The sequence below is a fragment of the Octopus bimaculoides genome, chromosome 4 (assembly GCF_046866305.1).
Source record: "Octopus bimaculoides isolate indiv1 chromosome 4, ASM4686630v1, whole genome shotgun sequence".
NCBI classification, from domain to species: domain Eukaryota; kingdom Metazoa; phylum Mollusca; class Cephalopoda; order Octopoda; family Octopodidae; genus Octopus; species Octopus bimaculoides.
In genome coordinates this window covers 40071758-40091697 of record NC_142931.1, presented here as the reverse complement: position 1 = coordinate 40091697, position 19940 = coordinate 40071758, and the positions used below count along the sequence as shown (strand labels likewise).

At 36.4% G+C, this 19940-nt stretch overlaps 1 protein-coding gene across 1 annotated transcript in view; it reads left to right on the top strand.

Moving 5' to 3' along the window:
• Positions 1–19807, top strand: part of LOC106879413 (coiled-coil domain-containing protein 13) — an 84258-nt gene extending 64451 nt beyond the window's left edge. Inside the window, exons 12-13 of the mRNA XM_014928969.3 lie at positions 17681–17884; positions 19522–19807. Of these exons, the coding sequence (XP_014784455.1) occupies positions 17681–17884; positions 19522–19662 (345 nt within the window). The 3' untranslated portion in view covers positions 19663–19807. The remainder of the gene's footprint in view (positions 1–17680; positions 17885–19521) is intronic.
• Positions 19808–19940: the final 133 nt, after the last annotated feature.

The window sequence follows — 19940 nt, the reverse complement described above, 5'->3', positions numbered from 1 at the left end:
TGTAAGAATGATAGATGTGTATTTTGCTGTTTTTGTGGCTTGTCAATGCTTGTATTCACTTCCTGCATGAAGCCACTTCAGCCAACCTGAAGTATATAGAAACTGTGAATAAATAATTCACAAGCCATGCAAAGAGGCTGCTAGGCTGAATAAAATTTAAACTATGCAATAGGTGCAGCTCAAGATTAAAATCTGTCAGAGGCTGTGGGTAAATATGTCATAAAGATAAAGATTTTAATCTAGAGGTGCTTCTGTTGCATAATTTGAATACATAGATGCATGCTTATGTACATATGTAAGTAAGTATGTATGTATGTATGTATGTATGTATGTATGTATGTATGTGTGTGTATGTGTGTATGAGTGTGTGTGTGTGTGTGTGTGTGTGTATAAGTGTACAAGCACACATACGATCATTCTTATTGTCATCCTCCTCCCTCTCCTCCTCATCATTATCATCAATTTTTTAACATCTACTTTTCCATACTCACACAGTATACTTGGATAGCTTTTATCTGTAATCAATGTATTAACAAACCATTTGTTTATGAATACTTGCACATCGTGTCAAGACATGTCAGAAACTCAGGAGAAGATTTCATGATTGACTGCAGCTAAGGCCGTTTTCGTCCAGTGTCGTTGGACACTGGACAGATGGTTCTGTTAAGTTGCTTGGAGTTTGGTTTGGTTCAGACTCACAGACGGAGAAGAATTGGAGCGAGGTAGTAAACAAGGTGGAGGCCATGGTCCGGAAGTGGTCCGGGTGGTCTCTGTCCTTGAAGGGTAGAGCGGAGGTGGTGCAGATGTTTATAGCATCTGTAATCACCTACCGCCTGTCCGTTGTGCCTTGCCCCGATTTTTGGCTAAACAAGCTGGTACTCTTCCGCTTTTTGTGGAGGGGGGGAAAGCCACTTGTGAGGCGCTCCGTGTGTTGCCAGGAACCGCTAAAGGGTGGTTTGGAGATGCCCTGGCTAATGATGCACAGACATGCGTTGAGGCTGAGACATCCCTGGTACCACCTGGAGGGTGACAAGGTGTGGAGTCCGTTGGCGGAGGAGTTCTTGCTGCGACCGGCCTCGTTGGAAAGATTTAAACCCTGTCTCATTAAAAGGCGTAATCTGACTTTATGGCACTCTGGTCTATCCACAAGATGGGCAAGGCTGGCTGCGGGAATACCACCTTGGTATTCTACAGAGGGCTAGTGGAGGGGAAAAACGATGACGTCCTAGGAGAGGCTCTGGGGTTCGATGAGAACCAACTCGCCAACCTGTTTCGTAAGACCTTCAAACCAGAGTACTTGGATAATTTCCAAAAATCTCTGACTTGGCAGTGTTACAGGAATGCTCTACCTGTTCGTGAAAAGTTATCCAGGCACGGTTTAGCAGTGCCACCGACACGTCCAAGATGCGAGCAGGACAGTGAAACTGTCCAGCACGCTCTCGTACATTGTCGGCAGCTCACCGGCTTGATGATTTACGTAGAACATGTGTTGTTGTATCTGGGATGAGTACAGCTGTCGGCTGAGTCTATGATAAAGATGATACCGCCAACTGGACTATCAAAGGAAGGTGAGGCTTGTTTTCTCTGTACGGTAGCAGTATTGAAAGAGTGTATATGGAGGACAAGAATGGAAGGTATCGTGACAGGGTCCTACATATCCGGCCCTGGATTGCTGTCCTACTTCAGATATCATCTGAAGAGGAAGATAGAGCTGGAAAAGAGAACCCTGTCAGCGAAAGTATATGAACGGAGATGGAAGGAAGTAGTGAAAAAGGTGGGTGTAAGTCACCCAAACTAATCATTGAGAAAATAAAAGGCAAACTGCTGGGCCTTATAGGCTGTCGGGTTGAAAAACCCAATCTCCCTTTTTAATAGACATACATGTGTGTAGGTGTATGTGTGGGTATGTATGTGTGTGTGTATGTATGTATATATGTGTATATATGTATATATTTATATAGATATATATATGTGTGTGGGTATGTATGTATGTATATATGTGTATATATGTATATATTTATATAGATATATATATGTGTGTGGGTATGTATGCATATGTATGTCTGAATATTCAAAAGGAAATAAAAGTAAGTCATCGTTATAAGAATTTTAAATTGTAAATTTTATATAAAGACATCGTAAAAATTTTTAAAAACTCATAAGAACTCATACATTTTGTCTATCTGTTTGTATTGTTTTTGTATCAATCTGTGTATATAAATCCATAGTGATCATAATAAAAATTTTACACATGAAATCAAAAATATGAAGTCACACAAACACACACACACACACACACACACACACAGACACACACACACACACATACACTTACTCATACTTACTCAGGCATTCACACACTCACACATACACATATGCATACGTATGAATATACACTTTCCCTGTTATTATATATTTGGTAGTTATACATTATCAAGTATGTATAAGTGTACAAGCACACATACGATCATTCTTATTGTCATCCTCCTCCCTCTCCTCCTCATCATTATCATCAATTTTTTAACATCTACTTTTCCATACTCACACAGTATACTTGGATAGCTTTTATCTGTAATCAATGTATTAACAAACCATTTGTTTATGAATACTTGCACATCGCGTCAAGACATATCAGAAACTCAGGAGAAGATTTCATGATTGACTGCAGCTAAAGCCGTTTTCGTCCAGTGTCGTTGCTGTAGTGTCTCAGTTTTTTGGGGTGTACTCAGTGCTTTTATTTTCATGGCACCAACACTAGTGAGCTTGCCTTGTAACTCTTCCTAATGCCAACCTCTTTTTTCATGAATCTGGCACTGGTAAGTTTGCTGAGTAACTTGCAAGATGAGAAAAAAAAAAAACAAGAAAAAGGAAAAAGCCCCTCTACTTAATAGGGGGAAGTATTTGAGTGGGTGGCAGTGATTTTGTGCCAGGAACCAAGAGGCTGAAGTTTGATGATGGGACAAGCATATGAGTCTTACTATAGAGGAGATACATAGCTGTTTCACATTATATAGGAGCAGATCAGAGTAGCTGAAAAGAAGGTAGAGACAGTGATGACTAGATGAAATGGTATCCTAAGATACAAGATGGTGAGTATGAGAGAGGATACAGACAGAGAATCAGGGGAAGAAAAGGTAGTTTCATAAGAGTGTGATGAAAGAGTAGCAAATGGCTAGAGAAGGGGTAGAGATGAATGTAGTGAATGATGAACAAGGGTGGAAGTGCAGTTTAATGGAAATACCAGTATGGTTAGAGATAAGAAGGGAGAGATAGGAGTAGCTCAGGAAAGAGAATAGATTGAAAAATAGGGTATGATGAGCAAGATGTGGGATTGGTAGGGAGGGAGATGCAGATGGACATAAGAATAGCTGTAGTAGGTGGAACATGATGGTCAATATGAAAGTGTGTTGACAGTAATAAGAGAAATGAGAAGTGTTAAAATGGAGTATGGTAGAAGAGAGAGTGCAATGACTAAAGGGACACAGAAAGGAAATAGTGTGAGAAGGGATAATAAAGAGAATGAAAGATATATATGGTTCCAGGGGGTGGAGGTAACTTGAAGTGCAAAGGAAATGAAACAAGAGTTGACAGGGTTCTTATTCTGAATATGGGAGTAGATCTAACAGGTTTAATGATAATTATTATTCTCCTACAACTGCATACAAGCAGCAGATTAATATTTCTGTGCTAACACCCTTCATATTAATGTCCATTCACCTTCTGTGTTGCGTAATTGTAGAAATAAACTTTAATGTCCTCTTAACAATTTATACCCCTCTAATAATATTATCTATAGATGTGTATCTGAACTAATCCAACTACATTTACCTATACTGGTGGAATGAAGTTAAATGTAGATCATATAGTCATATTTATACTGTTAAAAAACATGTTAAAGCTAAAGTTACATCACTCATTGAAATGATTTGGAAAACGAAGGATATTACCTTGAGCATAATCAAGCACACTTTTTTACCCAATACAAATGACAGTATGGGTGTAAACTTTGCTGCACTAGATTACTGGAACATTTTAGGATTTCCAATAATGTCTTTAATAAATCCAATGAAATTAGGGTAAAATGCTCACACTACATTATATACTTTTTTATACTTTAAGCCAGTTAGCTAAAATGCTTTGAATATTATTCTATTTAAAGCTATACTTTGTTATTTAGGTAGTAACTGTGTCTCATTTCTTTACCATTTGAATATTATTTACTGCAATGTGCAGTTTTGCTTTGCATCACCTTGGATACCTATACTTGATTAATGTTACATCACTTGCCATTTACCTCTCTTGGACCATCAATTAACATTTACTTTTCTCAAATTTAAAATCACCTAAAGATAGTACCCATACCATTTGCTCCCTAGCAAATGAAACTTACACTATATAGTCATATTGCTATACAGTTTTATCCTTCTATCAGTTGTTCTTTTTTCATCATTATCTCTGACCAAGTCAAAGAAGGAAAAAACCTCGTAATCTTCAAATTGGCATATGGAGAAATTCCCCCAAGAAATATCTGAAAAAATAACAACTGGCTATGTTTTGGCCTACAAACAATTTCTACTTAAGTGAGTTATGGTGTCACAAAATACAATTTAAATGTCTTCAGTGTGGGTCAGTATTGCTTAAAACCTAAGTTTATTCAATTTTACATCTGTGTATAAATATATGTAAATGGACAGTAATCCAAATGAGAATTGCCTCAAGCTGTGATTTCTTTAAATGATGCCAGCTTGGAAAAGTGGTTGTATGATGATGGTGATGATAGTGATGGTATAATCATGATTGTATGCATATGTGTACATGTGTATGCCTGTGAGTGTGCATGCATTGTATATAGATATGTTTGTGTATGTGTATGTATGTGTGTGTATATGTGTATATATATATATAATATATATATGTATTATATATATGTGTGTGTGGGTGTGTCATTTTTCTATTTCCTATATATATATATATATGTACACACACATGAATGGTGTGTAAACACTTTACTGATGTTTTCAGTAAACAGAAAAATTGTTGTTAATTTTAAAATTTTATACCTACCACTTTCCTGTTTACATATGAGATCATTAGAATGTTTGCTCACCAATCAATTTCACATTAAAAAAAAACTAAATAAATATTTTCTGCATTATACATGTTTTGGCTATTAGTGTTTAAGATGTGATTATATATATTAATGTGTGTGTGTGTATATATATATATATATATATATATATATATATATATATATATATATATATATATATATATATATATATATATATATATATATATATGAATGTATGTGTATATATATATATATCATCATCATCATAATCATCATCTTTTAACGTCTGTTTTCCATGCTAGCATGGGTTGGATGGTTTCGACCGGGGTCTAGGAAGCTAGGAGGCTGCACCAGGCTCCAGTCTTATCTGGCAGTGTTTCTACAGCTGGATGCCCTTCCTAATGCCAACCACTCTGTGTGTGCAGTGGGTGCTTTTTACGTGCCACTGGCACAAGAGCCAGAGCAGGCTGGCAACAGCCACGATTGGTTGGTGCTTTCTACGTGCCACCGGCATGGAAGCCAGTCAAGGCGGTGCTGGCATCAGCTACATACGGATGGTGCTTTTTATGTGCCACTGGCACGAGTATCACAAATAAATTTCCATTTGATTTTCATTTTGATGTTTATGTACTTGACTCAATAGGTCTCCTCATGCACAGCAGGCCGCTCTATGATCCAAGGTACTTTTGAATGGGCTGGGGCTGGTTATGCAAAACTGGTGTAGGATACAGCCGCGAAACTGGTGTAGGATACAGCCGCGAAACTGGTGTAGGATACAGCTGTGAACTCACTTTATTTGCCGGGTCTTCACAGTTATGGCATATCTCCAGAGGTCTCAGTCTTTCGTTATTGCCTCTATGAGGCCCAACATTTGAAGATCATGCTTGACCACCTCATCCCATGTCTTCTTGGGTCTACCTCTACTCCGGATTCCTTCAACTGTTTGGGAGTGGCACTTCTTCAAACATCTCTCCTCATCCATCTCATATATACATTAAATTCAGCTTGTGTTAGAAGTCAACAAAGTTTGCTTTAGAAGCATTGAGCAAAACCGGTTGACAAACACAATATAAAATATATTAAAAAATATATTAAAGCTATATAAAGTGTGTGCATTTTCCCTTTGTTATTTTATATATATATATATATATATATATATATATATATATACACATACACACACACATGTATGTATATCATCATCATCATCATCTTTGTTGTTGCCACCTTTTACAGCTGCTTTCCATGTTGTCTTGAGTGTCCCTCTTCTAGAGGTTTCATTCACTTTGAGCATGCAACATTCTTTATATAGCAGTTTTCCTCCATCACATGTTCATACCATTGTGTTATTCTATCTTACACACTACATCTGATTCTTCTTTATGTTTAGTTTTTCTTTTAGCTCATTTGTGCTATGTTTTTGTTGTAGTCCTCTGTCAGACAGTTTTTCAAGCACATTAGCGTTAAACACCCACCAGAGTTTGTCTTATTTCTCTGTTGTCTTTGTAAATTCTCTGTATTGAAGGCTCACATCTCATTACTGTGAAGCATCACACTTTATAAACAAGAATTGTAGAATTGTACGATCTTCCATTTACTCTGAAGGATAAGCCCTTTGTTACTGACAAAAGTAACAGCTTTTTTTTCAACTCAGTGATCATGCTTTCTGAACACCTAGCTCCACTGCTAATTAGTTGCTCTAGTTAACAGAAGTTATCAACTTCTAGAACGTTACTTGAGTATTGGAGAACACTTATAAATAAACCAACACCAGCTGTCAAGTAGTTGTAGGGGACAAATACAAACACAATGTCACACACACACACACACACACACACACACACACACACACACACACACACACACACACACACACACCACACACATGACTGGCTACTTTCAGTTTCTGCCTACTAAATCCACTCATAAGGCTTTGGTCAAGCTAGGGCTATAGTAGAAGCCACTTGCTGAAGGTGCCATGCAGTGGGACTGAATCTGAAACCATGTGGTTGAGAAGCAAACTTCTTTTAGTTCCAGTCTTATAAAAAAATAAGTACTGGGGTCAATTTGTTCAGTTAAACCCTTCAAGGTAGTGCTCCAGCATAGTCACGATCCAACAACTGAAACAAATAAATGATAAAAGATAGAAGATACTCTTAGTGTGATACTAACTGACCTTATACATATGTTGCATACTAAGTCTGCCTTCTCTGTCAACCTACTAGTGGCCCCACTACATTGCTTGAATGTCTATAGCTTACACTGACTATACTACATAGAATTCCTACCTACTGGGTACTGTATGACATTCTTAACTACAAAAGATACTGAGCGTGGTCATTTTCCTGATGGTATAAGGGATCCTGTCTTCTCTCCTACTCATTAATACTTTAGTCTTTGCTAAGTTAACATCAAGGCAATTTTTTTCTATACCTAGAATCTATTTTTTAAATTCTGCTGTTGAATGTATGTCATCCACACCACAGATGCACTTATGGCAGTTAACCTTAAAGACCATAGTTAGCAGTTAACAACGATGTTGCAACACTAGTCATTGGGTATGGCACCTTTTATACTACCTGATTTATTAGCAGATGACTATCTCATCTCCTACTCCACCTGACATTTTAAGCAGTTCAACAGTTATTTCTGATGGACTAGGTACCTTTTATATCTTTATATCCTTAATTACTCTAGTCACCATACTGCAAGCAATTTGAATGACTGCTTTGCTCCTTCTGTTCGGTCTACTTGGGGGTAAACCCTCTTTTTTCTCATTTAATAACCTATTGTAGTAGCACTTACATGTTTCTTTTCTGCCAATGTTTGATAGTCTAAGTGTGTTGTCATTCAATCAACACTTCGTTCTTTATATTCACATCCTTGTCCATTCTCCAGATCTAACAATTCCTCACTCTCCCCAAATGTTCTTCAACCTCTTCTCACCTACACTTCTTGTTCTACTGTCCTCACACACTTTTACTCAGTTCATATCTTGGTGCTCCACCCTGACACCTCATCACTGTTTTATCTTTTCACCTCCACCTGACACTTCATTTTCACCCAACACCTCTTCACCACTTCAAATTGGCTTGTGGAGAAATTCCTCCAAGAAATATCAGAAAAATTAAAATCTGGGTATGTTTTTTGGTCCATAAAAAATTTCTATCTAAGTGAGTTATGGTGTTACAAAACACAATTGAAAAGTCTTCAGCATGGGTCAGTAGTGTTTGTGTGTGTGTGTGTGTGTGTGTGTGTGTGTGTGTATAATGTATACATATATAAAATAAATATATGTATATATCTATTATATATATATATGAATGTATATATGTTTGTATGTATGTGAATATGAGTCATTTTCTACTTCATCTTCCTAGGGCTAAACAGCAGTAGCGTATTCCCTTATTGGGATTGTCACATTAAGTTGACAATATACTACAACTGTGTCGCTCCACTATTGCTTAAATCTCTCTGAGATTTAGAAATATTATATTTCTAATTTTGCTGATCAGTGAATGAACTTCACTATGATTTACATAAGTTGGTGAAGGAGAAACAGGCCTCTCTATCCAGCTGGCAAGGGCCCGGATTTCCGCGGTTGGATCAAGGCCATTTATGGTGGCATCAAATCCACGGTTCAGGTGAACGGTTACCTGTCGGAGCCGTTTGAGATCAGGCGTTCAGTCCGTCAAGGGTGCCCCCTGTCTCCGCTTCTGTATGTTCTGTCTCTTGAGCCATTGCTGCGGAGGTTGGAGAAGTTGGGAAGCACCACTAATGAAATCGGATATGGTAAAGGTGTTTCGGCGTATGCGGATGACGTCACCATCACCGTATCCAAGATGACTCAGCTACCTCGCGTAGCAGAGGCAATCAGAAGATACGAGACGGTGGCAGGGGCAAAAGTTAACATGGACAAGTCTGTAGGTTTGCGGCTCGGCACCTGGAGCAGCAAGCCGATAACGTCCAGTGTTGTTGGACACTGGACGGATGGCCCTGTTAAGTTGCTCGGAGTTTGGTTTGGTCCGGACTCCCAGACGGAGAAAAATTGGAGCGAGGTGACGAACAGGGTAGAAGCGCTATCCCGGACTTGGTCTGGAAGGGCGCTGTCCCTGAAAGGAAGGGCGGAGGTGGTGCAGACGTTTATTGCGTCAGTTATCACCTACCGCCTCACCGTCGTCCCCTGCCCTGATTTGTGGCTAAACAAGCTGGTTCGGATTCTCTTCCGCTTTTTGTGGAGGGGAAAGCCGCTTGTGAGGCGCTCCGTGTGCTGTCAGGAACCGTTAAAGGGTGGCCTAGGGATGCCGTGGTTGTTGATGTGCAAATATGCACTGAGACTAAGGCATCTCTGGTCTTACCTGGATGGTGGTCAGGTGTGGAATTTGCTCGCCGAGGAATTCTTTCCACGACCAGCCTCTCTAGAGGGATTTAAACCCGGTTTAATTAAAAGACAGAAATCGACTGAATGGCAAAAGGAATGGCGGCAGGCACTTGAGCTAATCCACAAGGCGGGTAAGGCCGGCAGCGGGAATACCACCTCTGCGTTTTACAAAGGGTTGGTAGAGTTTAAAAGTGACGACGTGCTAGGAGAGACACTGGGGCTCGATGAGAACCAGCTATCCAACCTGTTTCGGAACACTTTCAGGGCGGGGTATTTGGATAATTACCAAAGATCCCTGAATTGGCAGTGTTTCAGGAATGCTTTACCTGTCCACGAGAAATTGTCCAGGCACGGGATTTCAGTGCCACCCGAATGTCCAAGATGCGGGCAGGAGAAGGAAACCATCCTGCACGCTCTTGTTCAGTGCACCCATCTTTCGGAGATGACAATTTACGTCGAACACGTGCTGTCGCACCTAGGAAGAGTACAGCTATCGGCTGAGTCTGTGATTAAGAATGCACCGCCCACCGGACTACCTAAGGAAGGTGAGGCTTGTTTTCTATGTACAGTCGCAGTTATGAAAGAGTGTGCATGGAGAACTCGAATGCAAGGTATGAAGACAAGAACCTTCATCTCCGGCCCTGGAATGCTATACTATTTCAGGTACCACCTGAAAAGCAAGATAGGGCTGGAGAGAAGACACCTGTCTAGAAGAGTATATGAGGAAAGATGGAAGGAAGTAGGAAGGAAGTTGCGAGTGAGCGGCCCTACTTAAAACTTTCCTGAAAAAATACAAAGGTGTAGACTGGTGTAAACCATTGAAAATATTCCAAGTTTTGTAGAAAAATTTTTAAATATATATATTTTTAAACGTATATTTTTTTTAAAAAAAGCTAAAAAGACTCACTAAATGACAATTCTTAAATGTTTGTAGTGTCCTGTATTGTCCCATCTATGTATGATATTTTATTATCGTAATAAAGAGAATTGGCAAGCTACTTCAGGCTGATGACGAGCAAAGACTCAGAAACATGTCCCTGAATGCTGGCTAGGCTGGGTGGGGGAGCTTGTCTCCCCTTCACAAACTTAAGGACACAGTAATTGTGTCAAGGCCGACAGGAAGCGGTCCAGCTTCCTAGGGCTAAACAGCAGTAGTGTATTCCCTTATTGGGATTGTCACTTTAAGTTGACAATATACTACAACTTTGTCGCTCCACTACTGCTTAAATCTCTCTGAGATTTAGAAATATTATATTTCTAATATATATATATATATATATATATTAGAAATATTATATTTCTAATATATATATATATATATATATATATATATATATATATACACACACTCACACTCACACATGCATGGTGTGTAAACACTTTAGTGATGTTTTCAGTAAACAGAAACATTATTGTTTAATTTTGTACTTATCACTTTCTTGTTTATATATGAAAGCCTTAGTATATTTACATAACAATCAATTTCATATTTAAAAAAACCCTAAACAAATAACTGTACACGTTTCTACATTATACATGTTTCAGCTATAAGGGTTGAAAATGTGTTGATACATATATATATATTTATACAAATGTGTGTGTGTGTGTGTATATATATATATATATATATATATATATATATATATATATATATATATATATATATATATATATAAATGTGTGTGTGTGTATGTATGTATATGTGTGTGTGTGTATGTGTGTGTGTGTGTGTGTGTGTGTGTGTGTGTGTGTGTGTATACAGGGTATCCCCAAAAGATGTACTCACTCTGACTTCCCAGTACTCATGCATTTTGTGTTCAAGTAGATGTTTATTGATATACGTACAATCCTAAAAAGTTAAATTAAATTCAGGAAAATAAATTGTTGTAGAAACGATTATTCATCGTCATTTAGAATTATTTAATGTTCTCTCTCATTCCTGCGTGTTCGTAAATATTCAAACTGGTTTCCTTCATTTTCCAAACAAAGCTGATAACGTTCAACAATGGATTCGACAACATTGCCAAACATTTAATTTGGAATTGCAAAATATTGTATTCGAATTTCACTTTTCAAATCATCAATTGTCACTAGTTTTGCAGTGTAAACCTTATCGTTGAGATGTCCCCATAAAAAAAAAAATCATTGGAGTGAGGTCTGGGGAACGTGCAGGAAATTCAACGCTACCTCCCCTCCCAATCCATTTGTTTGAATTTGTTACATCAAAGTAAACCCGTACATCACAAAAAAACAATACATTAGTAATTGTCTGTCAAAGAGTGAGTACATCTTTTTGGGACATCCTATATATATATGTATATATATATATATATATATATATATATATAATATAGATTTAATCAAAAGATTAAATGTGGTACTTAAAATGTTTGAGGCACCAGAATTTGGTAGGATAAAAACCAAAAACAAAATCAAGAGATTTGGTGAATAAAATTTGAGGTTAAGCAACAAAAATTCAATACGTTATAGCAGTACGTACGTTTCGCACAAGCTCCATTTATTCATGTAGTGAGAACACCACAGAATGTACAATGAAAATGTACTCCTCAGTTGCATAATGGAATTTCATTTTAGAAAGTCATTTTGAAGATATTTGCAAAAAACAAGAGTAAGAGAAGAAAACATACCATCTCGACTATGCTGCTGTTCCACAGACAAGTGAATGAAACAAGAATTTAAAATCTAATTGGAGGGATAGTAGTAATTTCAAATTTAGAGGAAGGTAGGTTAAGTAGTGGTGGACAGCAGGTTAGGGGTAAATCAAGCATGAGGGAAAGAAAAGAAAAAAAAGGAAATGGAAGGGCAATACCCTAAGGAGTGGTAAGAATTTGGAAAGAATTTAAGGTAAGGAAATTAAGGTCAAGGTATTAAAGAAATATATCTATTCTACAGTATAAATAGAATAATACAATGAAACACTAAATTACTAAGTTTAAAACTATAGGGAGCAATAATAATTAGAACAAGATAAACATATCCAGTTAAAATAAGATATAAATTAATGTGGGGTACTATTATTTATGAGTAAAACTATAATATTACTGGCCAAAATCCAAACAGAAAGAAAGGGGGGAAGACGGAAGAGGAAAAAAGGGAGAGGAATAAAGTTAGAAAAACAGGACTAAATTAAGAGAATTAAAGCTAAGGTTTTCGAAAAAGTGATACATAGAAGAGACTCAAAATAACCTAGAGAAAATGTAGGAATACTATCAGTGGGTTGGGAAAGGTTAAAATGTATTCTAAGTATATATTAAAAGTTATAACTCAAATAAAATAGTTATTAGTCAGGGAAATGAGAGAAACTAAATTTAAAAATTTAGCAAGATTTACTTTTTAAAAAATATTTACTTTTTGAAATATTTAAAGGTGCGGGAGTAACAATGCACACATAGAACCCTAAGGTCAGATCTATTGTTAATTAGACTAGGATTATCCTTAAGTTTAAAAATTTCGTAAATTTCCATAGAGCACAGTCCACAGCCATATCTATTATTTCTATAAGGTTGTGCTCTCCTGACGATTTCCCATTTAAGATTAAAATCGATACCATTTTCCTTCAATTCCCAAATTTTATTAGATAATGATGTGCTATTGGCTTTATGTTTAAGTCTAAATGAAGAAAAATGGTTATATAATCGTTGTTTAAGGTTGATTGTGCAACCAACATAAATGTAATTATTAGTTGGAGTAGTTACTGTACATTTATAGACTACATTGTGGGTTAAACAACGGCCAGATACCGGACAGTGGGCTTTAATTCTACAATTGCAATTAAGGGGCTTATTAGCTATATATATATTGTTATGTTGATCATTGATACAAGTATCTAAATTAGTTACATCAATATTGCTGGAGTTGTATTATTAGATATGCAATTGATATTGTTTTAGCTAGGAAGATTTATCTCATCAACTATGTTAACAGTTGAAGTATTAATATGTTCATTAACACGTGCATGATTATTGGTTGCGTTGGTGTTATTAATAGTTTGGTAGTTATTTGTATTATTATCAATAATAAGACAATTTTTATTTTCAAGAGTCCTAGCTAGTTCATCTACCACCCCACCATCCTACCTCTCCAACGCACCATTCTCCGAGCTTTCCGGTGTCTCCAGTCCGACCCCACCACTTCACACATCTTCCCTAACTGACCCCTCCCCTCCTTCAAACGAGCCCACAACCAATGAGACCTCTTGGTCCACAGCTTCTTCCCCAACCCAACCTCCCAACCTCGCTCGTTTCCCTGCTCCCGCCCACGCTGTCGCACTTGCCTTTACCTCTCCAACACCACCCTCCTCACCGGCACCTATGATCAATCCTATCACATCACTGATTCCTTCACCTGCACTTCTACCAATATCATCTATTGCATCTCCTGCTCTCTCTGCCATTCTCTGTACATCGGACAAACGGGACGCCGCTTGGCCGACTGGTTTGCAGAACACCTCCGAGACATCTGCCTCAGCAATGTCAACCGGTCTCACGCCATTTCTGCTCTACCGGTCACTCTTTGCAACACCTGTCCGTGTTCAGATTGTCCTTGCACAGGGGCCATCTAGACTCTTGTTTGCGCTGTGAACAGGGATTAATCTTCTCTCTTCGCTCCTTTGTGCCACATGGGCTCAACTCTCCTCCCCTCTTCAAACCCTCCCTCATAAGCCCACCCCACTCCTACACATTCCTATCCTTCCCTATCCTTCCCTATCCTTCCCACACACCCATCCCACCCCATCCCATCCCTTACACCCTCTCCCACATACCCCACCTCTACCCCCACCCTCAGCATAACCCACACCCCACCCGTCTTTTCCCACTCTCGCCTCCCCTCCTCTCAACACCATCACACCACACCACACTGCACCATACCACACAACATCACATCACATCACAACACACCACCACGCGCACACCAGCACTGACCAATTCCCATCCCCACATTTTCATACCTACACATACACACACGCACACGTCAAGATCACCAGCCCTCTTTCATACGCACATACGTTGTCTCTTACACACACGCGCACCTTCATTTTGGAATCACTACTACTCTGTTATCTCTACTTTTTAGCACTCCTGTGTGACCCTTCTGTCCGGCATTCGCAATTATAGATCGCTAACCACTACACACATTTTTTCTCTGCTTGTTTCTCTCCTTTCTTTCTGTGTTCCTTTCTGTGGAAGAGCGTAGGCTCGAAACGTTAAAGACTTTTTCAATTCCCGAGCGTTATACTAATACATCTGTTTGTTTTCTACACGACCTGTCTTCATCTTTTGTTTTTTTTGTGAATTCTCTCTCTCTCTATCTCTCTCTCTCTCTCTCTCTCTCTCTCTCTCTCTCTCTATATATATATATATATATATATATATATATATATATATATATATATATATATATATATATAAATATATATATATATATATAAATATATATATATATATATAAATATATATATATATATATATATATATATATATATTTATAAACGTGTGTGTGTGTATATATATGTATATATAAATGTGAGTGTGTGTGTATATATATATATATATATATATATATATATATATATATATATATATATATACATATATATATATATATACATATACACACACACACACACGTTTATCAATTTGTCTTGCAAGATTCCTGACGTGAAATCGTGTGTTGAAACAAATATTGTATTTCAGGATGCTCAATTTTTTTGTGGGGGGAGGGCAAATAAATATACGCACTATATATATATTTTTCACTCATTTATTACTGCTCTTATTTTATTATTTTAACCCCTGTCCATTGTCCAGAAATCTTTCGTCGCACATCTGTGACCTCTTCAGTGACACTTTTCATTTTCGTGTGTGTTCATGCTCCACTTACTTCATTCTGTTCTTCAAAGATGTGTATCCTTATGTGCACATGCATTTGTGCCCTTGTTTGTGTGCGTGTACGTTGTGTGTGCATGTGTGTGTACGTGTGTATGTATGCTTGTGTGTGCATCATAGTTTTTAGCAGCAGTGTAGCCTTCCCCTCAGCCCCATCCTCTCACCCCATTGTGCTGCTGCTGTCCTAAGGCCTAAAAAGAATATGGTACAGTTCCTGTATTCCTCTGAGTATGTGTGTTCTCCCATAGTGTTGCTGTCATAGTAGTTGTTGTTGTTATTACCATCATTGGCACCACCGCTGCTTCTGGCCATGTTAGTTGTGTTGTCGACATTGTTTTGGCCGTCTATGAAGTTTCATGTGTGTGTGTTTGTGTGTGTATGGGTTTGCTTCGTATGTATGCATGCCCTTTATATAGTTTTATTTATTTTATCTATCTCTGTCTTACATTTATCACAGGTATGTGACAGATATGTTTATATATTTATTTATTTATCTATTTATTTATTTACTTTTTTTATACTTCTGTCTCTATTTCTGATAAGTACCACCGGTAAGTGCATATATGTTTATTGTGTGTGTATTATCCTGTATGCTTCTGTGTATTATTTACGAATTTCTACTTTTCCTTTTCTCTTCTCATCCCTACTGTCTTTAGTAATGTGGTGTGGCGGCGGGTGTTACTGTTCCATTCGTGTTTTCTATTTAGGCTCGGTCCGTCTACTGTTATGTGTGTAGCCTCTGTAATCTGTCTAAGTGTCGTATTTGGCAAAAAAAAAATGAACCATCCCGAAATACAACAATATATATATATATATATATATATATATATATATATATATATATATATATATATATATATATATATATTGGGTTGGCAAGAAAGTAACATCGTTTTTCGCAAATAGTTACGATTCTTTTGAATGACTTTTGTCACTGTTATTTTTTCCTTTTGATATTTGATAACCTTTACTCTTAGCTTACTAAATTTCGCATATCTCTTTGTGAGTCTCAGTGGCTTTCTTGCTTTTACGAGAATAAAAGAGCAAAATATGACGAAAACGTTCGTTTTTGCACTCCATGTTAAAATTGACACTAAACTAACAACTGTAAACAAACTTAGGAGATATTATTAACTGATAATAAAAAATTGATTAATTCCCTAGATGAACGAAAAATTAAATGCAGACATAAGTTAAATTACTTATATAATAAGTTTAGCCGATTTATGTATTTATATAAACCCTATTTTATGTTACTAATTGTTGTAGTTATAGTTTGCAATAGTAGAATGTGTATAAATTAGCACGAGATTATAAAGGATATATTACATATTTAGAATAAGATTAAACTACGATGTTTATAAAATAAATAAATAAATTAATTAATTGATGAAAATAGATTAAATTATTGTAATTTAGCTTCATTTTTGTATGTTAGTCTGTGAGAATGTAGCTTAGAGAAGATTACTACTGTCTAACAATTTTATTTGCTGACCAGTATGTAGTAGTGAGGCAATTAAATCACCTAGAAAAAGAAGGAAAAGGAACAAGGGAAAGGTCAAGTGGGTGCATAGTAACTAAATGTGGAATTTGTAAGTTAATTAGCCACCTCTCTATTCCTTTTGTGAAATATCAGATCTACTAAATAAGTAAACGAGTGGAAATTTTACTGGTGAGTGAGTTAAATAATAAAGCACTAAAAGAGAATGACTCTCTCCAGACAGCAAAATATGCTTCAATACACGAACTCACATAAAGAATCTTGCAAACAAAATCCTAAAACGAAGATTTACTATGGTTAAAGTGACTTCAATTAAATAATTAAAGATTAAAAATTAGGAAAAAAGTACTTGGTATATCGCATAGTAAGTAATTTAAGAAAAAAGGAAAATCTCTAATAAGATAACATAGGCATCAATTTGATTTATGCCCAGGAAAGTTAGTTATGTGAGATTTTTGTTTGGAAATTTGAAGGATGATTTGTTAAATAAGTCAGAACAATGAATTAATAACTTGTTATGTTTGTTAATTAGGTTAGATTTACAATTGAGAAATTCAGTCATTCCCATTAAGCACAAATTACAGCTCCCCCTCCATAAAGAAGAGCACTACTTATAATAAACCCACAAAATAGAATGGTCTATATTCCTCCTTTTGAGGTTCCAGATGAACTTGGTCAACAACATGCAGTTTTCTTTTCTTTTTTTATTTAAAGGAATGAACGTAGTTATGTAAATTCCATTAGCTCAACAGAAGCAAAAATGACATTGTTCATAAAAATACAATATGAAATATAATTAATTTTCTTTAATTTTATTCTAGAATCAGCATGGTCGCATGAAAGAGATGATTGAAAATAACATTTGTATCTCAAAGCCAGAATCAGTACATCAGCAGATGGGTGAGATGGTTGTGAAAAAACAGAACAATGATAATTTTGTGAACCAGTTAAAGATGATTATAGAGGAAAAAGATAAAAAGTTGAAACACCTTGAAAACCAAATTAACCAGTCATTATTTCAAGAAGTAAGTAAAATAGAATGTATACAATTATCACTGTATGCACGAAGAAACTCAGCATTGCAAATGGTAGGTGTATAAAAGGAGCTATAGAATCTCAAGCAGATGTTTTAAAGAAGCCCAAAATATGAACAACCATAAAATGAAATACAGAGAGTGCTCTTTCTTCTCTTATGGGTCAGATGGTATGTTTAAATGACTTATTTAGTACTAGGGGGCGATACAGTAAAACGGGGTGCAGCAAAAGTAATGCCCTTTTTATATTTATTAACTTTTATTGAATGAAAATGAACTATAATAATTTAAGGAAGTTTATAAGTATTGTCTCATTTAAACAACATGATCTGTTATGATTAATCAACTAATTGATATATTCAAAATGCACTAAATTTTTGAGGAGTGCTCAACAATGAATCTTTTATTTCATTGAACTTTTCTAAACTTGTTGCTGAAACTGGCCTTCCTGTTCTTGGGGCATCAGTTATGCTTCCTGTTCTTTCACATTTTCTAATCAAGCTTGTGATATTTCAGCTCTCCACTTGCTGAATGTTAAATTCTGCTGGTAACAAATGAGTGGCTTTACTCCATTGTTGTTATTTTGGTAATGAACATGAACTGCTTTCACTCTTTGTTCTTTTATTAATCACTTAGCCACATTTATTCAAAATTCCTGAAATAAAGAGAAAAAAATGATGGCCTGGCTCTCCGTTGGTTTCAATGATGAGGGTTCCAGTTGGTCCAATCGATGGAACAGCCTGCTTGTGAAATTAATGCACAAGTGGCTGAGCACTCCACAAACACACATACCCTTAACGTAGTTCTCAGGAAGATTCAGTGTGACACAGAATGGGACAAGGTTGGCCATTTTGGATTACAAGTAGAACTTATTTTTGCCAGTTGAATAGACTGGTGCAATGTGAAATAAAGTGTCTTGCAGAAGGACACAATGCTCTACCAGGAATCGAACTCATGTCTTTACAGTTATGAGCAAAATATCCTAAACACTAAGCCACATGCTTTCACACAAAGAAATGATGCATTATAAAATATATACAAAATTGTATAAAATAAAACTAAAAAAAATAGAAATTTTTACAGTAGAAAACTATAAAAACAAATAAAAAAAAGTGTTACTTCTGCACCTGTAGTGTAGTCATATAGTTTGAATAATAAGAGACCATCAGTTTTTGTAGGCAAGAAAGAGCATCTCTCTACAGAAATAATATGAGGTGAGCATAAAAAACAGTAATGTTTAAGTGTATGAAAGGAAGCATCACACTATCCTCGTCGTCGTCATCCTCACCACCACCACTACCACCAATGCTACCACTACTACTAATTGTATTGCCTGTCTATATCAGCAGTTATATCTCTGGAATTTGGTTCATGTTGCTTAAGTTTACACTGCCATACTGCACATATAAAGACTCATTTAACTAATCTTCCTAATGATGTGTATCGTATGACTTCACAATGTCAGATTTGCAGCTCGCTTTTCTCACTTACTTAATAACATGGCAGTTTTACTGTTTACATTGCTTAAATTAATATTTTCATAATTTTTTCATATAGCTATTTTAGATAATTTAATGAAGATGTAAAATAATATGCAATTTCTGAAATTCTTTTATTTTCTCTTCCAGTGTCCCAATTGTAATATAACCTTTGAGAATGCCACTTGTGGTTCTGTGATAATAAATACTGGTGAAAATTGTAATGGGGATTTCTCTCAAATGTCAGAGGCAACGTCAATACAAAGTGATATTAACAACCAAGATTTTTAACAAATATTACACACACACACGCACACACACACACACACACACACATGCACACACACATGCACACACACATGCACACACACACACACACACACACACATGTATATATGCATATATTTATATATGCATATATTTATATATGTGTGTGTGTATATAACTCCGTGTGTGTGAGTGAAATATATATATTGTTTCCAAACTCACAAGTTAAAAAATAACAAAAGCAAACATAGTTTTCTGATTTTACTTGAGGAGTATTGTAGTAAAATCTGTCATAAAAGTAT